Source organism: Macrobrachium nipponense, chromosome 7 (genome assembly GCF_015104395.2).
Source record: "Macrobrachium nipponense isolate FS-2020 chromosome 7, ASM1510439v2, whole genome shotgun sequence".
NCBI classification, from domain to species: Eukaryota; Metazoa; Arthropoda; class Malacostraca; order Decapoda; family Palaemonidae; genus Macrobrachium; species Macrobrachium nipponense.
The window spans coordinates 28,211,915-28,220,040 of NC_061109.1; the positions used below are offsets into that span (position 1 = coordinate 28,211,915).

At 32.6% G+C, this 8,126-nt stretch overlaps 1 protein-coding gene across 14 annotated transcripts in view; it reads left to right on the forward strand.

Moving 5' to 3' along the window:
* Positions 1-8,126, forward strand: part of LOC135217790 (potassium voltage-gated channel protein Shaker-like) — a 693,892-nt gene that overhangs the window by 668,790 nt on the left and 16,976 nt on the right. For 11 of the 14 annotated variants that reach the window (XR_010315195.1, XM_064253828.1, XM_064253827.1 and 8 more), the window contains one exon: positions 3,296-3,460. Coding sequence is in view for 11 of the 14 variants with exons in the window: in XM_064253828.1 (XP_064109898.1) it covers positions 3,296-3,453 (158 nt within the window). In the remaining 3 variants the exon portion in view is untranslated. Of the gene's footprint in view, positions 1-3,295; positions 3,461-5,429; positions 5,600-8,126 lie in introns of those variants that run through there. The other 3 variants (XR_010315194.1, XR_010315196.1, XM_064253833.1) reach the window with 2 other exon arrangements.

Genomic DNA, 8,126 nt, shown 5'->3' on the forward strand with positions numbered 1-8,126 from the left:
AGTTACAATAAATAATAAACGGAACAAAATTATGAAATTGATATCGATCTTTGTTTGATATATTTGTCTAGTTTTTCGAGCATCTTGACTTCATGTTGTATTTGCGTTGTTACCCAGTACTCTTCCCAGGGATTGCGGAAACTGAATGAACATGAAATGTTTGTAGCCCCTGCATCAAACGCGACTGGATAACTTTCATGCTAGACAAGCTTTCCTGATACTGCATAGGTTATGTACTAGGGAAAGGCTTCTTCACATTTACTCTTTCTGCTAACCACTCGCATCTGGAGGTTTATTTCAAGTTTTTTCCCATGATTTCTTCCTACGTAGATTCCTTGATGAGAAATTCCTTTGAGCTACATTTGAATCTGTGTTATTCCTCACCAATACCTCCTTAGGCACGGAATTTCAGCCGCTGTTCATTTGCAGTAATCTGAGATTTATCAAATATAGGAACTTATTAATTTGCCACATCACCAATTTACGATCTGTCTGGCTTAATTTCAATTAGGAAACATAAGTATCATTTTCTGAACCATTGTACATTCCACCAAATAACCTTCGAAACATTACAATAGAGACCAACAATTTTCGAGGGGTCTCAACATCTTCAAGATCAGCTTGCAAGTTTGAAGTCCTCAGCCCCTGCGTGCAAATTATTGTTTTCGTTCATAAATTCTTGACCGGGATTTTGGTTATGTATCTTTTGATTTTATGTTCATCAGTTGACTCTTAATAAACAGTTCAGTGAACTAATACAAACCTACCTGTATATGATTTTATTTTCAAAGTATTGAGTTTCATTTTTAAAGTTTTTTAACGTATGGTACGATTCGGGTTATGCATCAACAAGAATTCTTAATCTCTGACATGGAAGGTTTAGTTACCTTCCAAAGTTCGCTAGTTGTATCCAACTCCAGTCTTGCAATGAGAGATGCGGTTAGCTAACTTTCTAATTCACACCTAATTGACTCGGCGTAAAATATTTGTAAATGGCAGTGCTTGAGTGTCATGCATGTGATTATATTCTGCCATTTATCCGTAAGAATGTTTATGATTCAGACTTTTTGTTGCTTTCTCGTGATTTCATCCCCGACAAATAATTATGTAGGCTGTTTGCGAACCTTAAAAGTGCTCGTCAAAATGGTGCTGGTAATCATGTTGGGTTTACTTCAGTTTGTTTTTTTCTCACTTGTGAATCTTGACTGATATAGTTAAATTTAGCTGCCTCTCAGATTACTGTGTTTGGTATGTGGTGAACTGAAAGTAAATTGGCTTTTAACATGGAATGTTGGTGAGGTTGCCCCTCTTGCTGAGTGGGAATATTTTGCAGTCTTCAATTCTCGAGAGGTTGGAGATCACAGTCACGTATTTAATTTTGCCATGTGATGTTTAGTACTTTGATTGCAGAAGTAGTGGAGTTGGCAATTCTCCAGTGTCATGGTTATTTTGATTTTTTTCTTTAATTTCCAAAGGTCTTAACAGTGTCAGCATTGCACTGTTGTTTACGGTCTTTCATCAAATGGCATCAGGATTCAGTGCACTGTGGTATTATCCACCGTCAATTTTATTTTATTATTATTTTTTTTTGAAAGCCATAAAACTATGAGAATTTTAGTTTTGTTCACTTTAGAGAATTCCTTTAAATGTATATTATTGTAGTTCATTATATGCCTATATGTATGCTTTATTAAGATATTAACGGGACTACATTAAAATTCCAATAAGTGTAATTGTGAATGCCTTATGCCTCCTTATTTAATCAGTCCCACTTCATTCTTTCGATAGACTGAATTTGTTACAATACCTAGTTGCCCAACATGATATTCCGAGTTATATTCCTTTCTTTATGTGCGTTTTGGATAGTTGACAAGTTACTGTATTTGTAGTATGTGTGAATTTCACAATTTTCACGTGCCAGTTACATACGTTGTCAGTAAGTGTATATTTCAAGTAACGTTGAAAGTCAGTTTAGCCATATTTGGTGAGTAGTTTTTGTGACAGTCGTTGATTTGAGCCTCGTTTTGGTTCGCTGATACATATCATTGTACACAAACTTTATAATTGACCCCTTGATATAAGTATTCGTGTGCAGACATACCATTCTTTGAACTCATTTAGTCTGGAATTATTAATAAAAAAAAACGCAGACACCTTCAATTTTTTAATATTTCTTGAAAGCGTTTTGTAGGGCCGACCTGTAGCACTGCCTGCATGGCATTTGTTATAGTATGACAACTTGTAACCCGGAGGACTTCCCGTTCTAGAACCAGGTGCCTAGTGCTTTGCACGTTTCATAGTCACTGCTGCTTTTGCTAATGTAAGAAAATTGTTGACAGTATTAGTTGTATTAACTTGAAAATTTATACGGCCATGAAGTTTGAATGATAATTGTACATACACATTAATGGACTCAAGGCAATTTTTCCAGTATACATGATGCTACCGATGCCATTGCATCTCAGGCTAGGTGGCCTGGACATCACTTTTTGTATTCTAATTTTTGAAGAAATTTCTGCTAAGTAGCCTCACATGTTGTTAGGTTTGCAATCTGTTTTCTATTTAACATGATTGAGGCATTAATATCTCTAGTAGCGAATGATTGAACGTTGTCGTTATCAGGACTAGATATGAGTAAAATGACTCCCCTAAGAGTGTGAATTTAGTCCTGAGACAATAATGTATAAAATTATAAAAGAAAAAATTTACCCGGCATTACGAGGGATTTTGAGCCCTGTGCTGACACCAAAACCGCTGAAATATCATATACTTCAATGAAATAATCTTTTGCATCTGAATGTGTGATTAGTTTTAATTTCGGCTGGAATCAGGGTATCCTGGTCTATGATTATCGAAGATTTTGTAGCTTTATATGAATTATTAGATCAAATATTCAGCGGGGTTTGGTCTGACTTTGTTTTAAAAAGCTCGAAGATATAACCACTTTTCTATTCATTACAATACCAGTTTTTCTAGATAGCTGAAAACTGTTCCTCTTTGCGAGATGGAGAGTTGAACTTGTGAGTTTTGTTAATAAACATGGGTACTTTAGGCCGTTTGCTTCAGGAACTGAGAGAGAGCTATTAAATGATATACCGGAGGAATTCTATTTAACTGGAGATAGTGAACTCAAGTAACGGAAAGATCGATTGGTGTCTTATAATACGATGTGTTCGACCCCTGTCTCAGAATAGTAAGTTCGCTTCAGATATAACAGTTAATATGGAAGGTAAACAAGAGTGAGGTATACGAAGGGTATTGATGTATTTTAGAATTAATTTTCGTTGTCTTTCAGGCCAGCACTTGAAGAAGGACTCCTTGTCTGAGTCCTCCTCCGACATCATGGAGCTGGAGGAAGGAATCCTTTTGCAACACGACCTTAGTAAAAAGCAGAACTGCAACCCGCGCCACAACAATAACATAAATGCTATGAGTATCGAAACTGACGTCTGACACTTGTGTAAGTATTTGCAGTTCTTCTTTTTTCTTTTACTCTCTTTCTCTTTTCTCTATCCTGACCAGATTTTCCGATAATTCCTAGAAAGTACCTTTCTATTATCCTTATTTTTCTAAGAAATTGACGATGGATAGACCTGGTTTATATATATATATATATATATAATATATTATTATATTATATATATAATAATATATTTATAACGATATATATATATATATATATACAAATTATTATATATATAAGTATAAATATATATATATATATAATATATATACACATATATATATACTATATTATATATATAATATATAAAATATATATATATATATATGTAAAGTAATATATATAATAAATATATACTTATACATAATATATATATGTATATATATTATATATCTATATATACTTATATATATAGTATATTATATATACATAAATATATATATAATAGTATTATATATATATGTATAATAATATTATATATATTGTAAATATTATATAGTATATATATATATATATATTAAATTATTATATAATATATATAATATATATATATATATATATATACTATATATATATATATATATATATATCATATACATATATATATATTATATATATATAATATATATTACTATGATACACATATATTATATTATATAGTATTATATTATATATATATATATAATATAATAAATGATGTATGTATGTATGTATGTATGTTCTCGTGCGTTCTCTAAAAATTCTTAACAACCACTGTATATATTCGGTCTTCTATGATATTTTTTGAAATGCCTGGTAAAGGTTTGACCTCTTTTTATTGTTTGAAATTTATTTTCAGAGATTTTCAGAACTTGTAACGTCATTGTAAATGATGCCTACTGTTTTTATTACGTAAATTGTAATGGAGGAGTTTATTTATTTCGTTTCTTTGCAAAATAATATGAAGGAAACAGTGATTTTCCACGTTATTTAACGATATTTGTATATATTCCTGTTCTTATGGACGGAAAAAGTTATTTTGCAATATTACTGTTAGATTAGGATTTTGACAATCATTACATTAAAATCTGACAGGCGCATGTATTGATTGATATTTATAGAACTGGGTCCCAAGGAAACTTGGCTTTTTCGGATGAAGCTAAGATCAGCATCCAAGAGTAATTTATTTATTACATTTATGTAGAAATGATTTTTCATAATATTCTTTTTTTCGGAAAGTAGGAGGCCATACGGTAGCTTTTTTTTTCTCTCTCTCTCTCTCAAATCAACAGGCTACATAGTCGCAGTTTTGTATTTTCCGTTGTACAAATGGAATGGAATATAAAATTGAGGCCAGAGGCCGGTAGTTTTTTTAATTTTATTTTTTATTTTATATTTTTAAAGATCTCGCACTGCTGTATATTTTCCAATATACAAGGGTTTATAAATGTATCGTTGTAGTTTAGTCAAATTTATCCATTTGGCAAGAGCCTGTTTAGTCGCCTTTTTTTTTTTTTTTTTTTTTTTTTTATGAGCAAGAGTTCATCCAGTCGTTTGAATAAGCAAGGATAGTGTCGTCTTTTTTTTTTCCAATAAGCAAGAGCTCATATTATATCATGATATTTCGATGAAGCAAGACCTCACCCTAGCTATGAAGAGTCCGAATATTTTTCCAGTAACAAAAGCTCATAGAGTATAAGTGGCATTTATAATATTCTTAGTTACCGTTACATGACAGAAGAAGAGATAATTTACAGGTATAAAAGATGATAAATAAAGCAGCCAAGAAGACCTTTGGCAGAATCAGTATAGGGATGATTATTAACAGGCAATACAAGGAGAGAAGAGGTGGTACTGGGGAACTAGTGGCGGAGATCAAAGCAAATGAGTAGAGTCGGTCATGATGTAAAGATGGAGAGATGCGCCTGATGATCGTTATTTTTTGTATTTGTATTTATTTATTTATTTATTTTTCTCACGAGAAAAGTACAGCGAAGTGTTGGATGTGGCGGATAGAGGAGATGCCAGTGTAAATGATGCAGGAGCAGGGAGCGGATGTCAGTTTGAGAACGTCTGACGAAATAACGGTTTTGGATACAAAGAGGGGCCAGTTACAAGACAGAAGAACAAGATGCCAGTAGTTGGATGGGTTAAAAAGTGAGATAATGTAGTATGGTTGGGATTTGTTGTTTCGAACCTTTGTACATATTATTTTATGGTCGTTTTTGTCATTATGGGTACACTAGTTTGCAAACAATTTTTAAGCAGGGCTAGGCGACGGCCAGCAAGACACAGTGTGAGGGTGGATCAAGGAAACCAATTAACTTCAACATATTTCTTTATTTGCAACATTTCGTAATAATTTCTTTACTGTATCTAAATAATGAATAAATGACTCAAAAACTTAATGTAAAATATTAGAAAAGCATAAAAACAATAAAATTCACCAAATACAATACAGCTAAAAAGGACAACAGAATCAAAGACCGCTAACCAACCTTAAGTGGAGAGAGCAAAATGCTTATAGAGAGGCTAACTCGGTTAAAGTTGACTAGAGGAGGTTTGGGTCTTCAACTTGGGGACTAGCTGTTTGATAAACAATGACTCAAGTATAGGCAATTCGTGAGGATTTGCTGTTTGGCCTATTATGCTGAAATAACTTCTTTCGATCGATGCGAGTTTTACAAATTTTGGAATGAGTTCTGATTTTAAAATATTCTGGATCGGAGAGCCTACAACCAGTACGAAAGCTAATTCCCCGATGGGAGTCATTCTGACCCTCATCGAACTGGCAGTCTTTTCATCAGAAATTCATTTTCTCTCGGAATGAATATTTTATGAATAACTACTTTCCGCAAAGTTTATTTTTTAAACGACTTCGCATTTTTCTTAACGGACAATTCACTAATATCACAAAACCTTCAACAGCACCCACTAAAGGATTCAAAGCCGATGAAACACGGTCTTTCGGCAATATCTTTTTATTTATCAATGCATCGGACAGAGATGAAATTTGGCAAGTGAATATTTTAAACCCTACCTAATTTTTGCAAGTATTATTTATTACCTAAGTTCAATAGTTTTGATATTTACAGAGTAAAATGAAATCGCCGATGCCGGAGCCGAGAAAATCATAGAATAGGATCTAACACCCATTCGTGACATAACCATAATATGACGTAATGAGGCTCCGCCCATCCACCTGGTAGGCAGAAAGTAGGCTTCAACAAATTCGATACTGGCCAGCAGGATATGGAATTGTCCTCGTGCTTTCAAGACTGCATTTGGGCTATGGCTTGACACTTTGTATACAAGCGAGAAGAGCCGTGGCAAGATTTACTATAGTGTGAATGGGTAATTATTTTTAAATAACAAAGTAATAGTTATATGGCAGCACTAATCTCTTGCTGCAGCTAATAGAAGGCTGCAGTTTCGAAACCTAAGGTAAAACAAAACGGATTGTCATTTTGATTAGCGGTCTTTGGCCCTGTTATGCGTTTTAGCTGTATTGTATTGATTGAAATTTATTTTTCCTATGGTTTTCAAAGCTTCTACAGTAACATATTGAGTAATTTATTCATTATTCAACAGATCCCTGATGGTGTAATAATAAATTATCACGGAATGTCGGGAATAAAGAATATATATATATATATATATATTATTATATATATATATATATATATATATATAGTAATATATATGTATATATGAATTTTTATCACATCACTGTGATTCATATACTTGCATTAAGCTCCAAATGTCCTTTTAATATCCAATTTGCTTTACCTCGGAATTAATATATTTTCAGACGTATATGTTAACCGAAGTGGAATTTTTTAGTTGATAATAATTTCGTACTCTCGTGGATTCGAACCAATGCACAGATGAGAAATCAGGACTTCAGTGACTTGTTTGCCGAGTCGGTAACTTCACTGAAGTCCTGATTTCTCCTCTGTGCACTGGTTCGAATCCACGAGAGGACGAAATTATTATCTACTGAAAAGTTCCACTGCGGTTAACATATGTGAAAATATATTAATTCCGAGGTAGAGCGAATTGGATATCAAGGACATTTGTAGTTAATTTATATACTATATGTATATGTATTATAGGATCATGTCAAGATTAATGAACCCACTGTGTTTTCAAGACAATATTTTACCAATTTGATTTATATAGGTATATATGTGTGTATGTATACATATATATATATATGAAATATATAGAAATCAAAGTGGTCAATATTGTCTTGAAAGGTAGTGGATTCGCTAATCTTGACATGATCCATATTATATTTGAAGATACATTGTATATATGTATGTATATGTTTATGTGTATATATGTATGTATATGTTTATGTGCATATATATATATATATATATATATATATATATATATGCTATATATATATCCTATATATATGATAACCTTTTTACCTTGTCTAAGTAAGTGTCCAACATCCAGCTTTCTCTCTCCTACATTATATCTGCACACATGCAAAAACCCTAATACTAGGTATTTTGGTATTTCCCCATGTGTTTTTTTTCCATTTGCAGTGTAGGTGCTGGATATAAGACTAAAAACCCAGGTCCCGCCCCACTGGAAACTTTCACACTCTTTATTTTAAAAGAACAAAATGCTTGTTTGTTATTGACATCAGAAGGAGACGCTCATGTGTCCT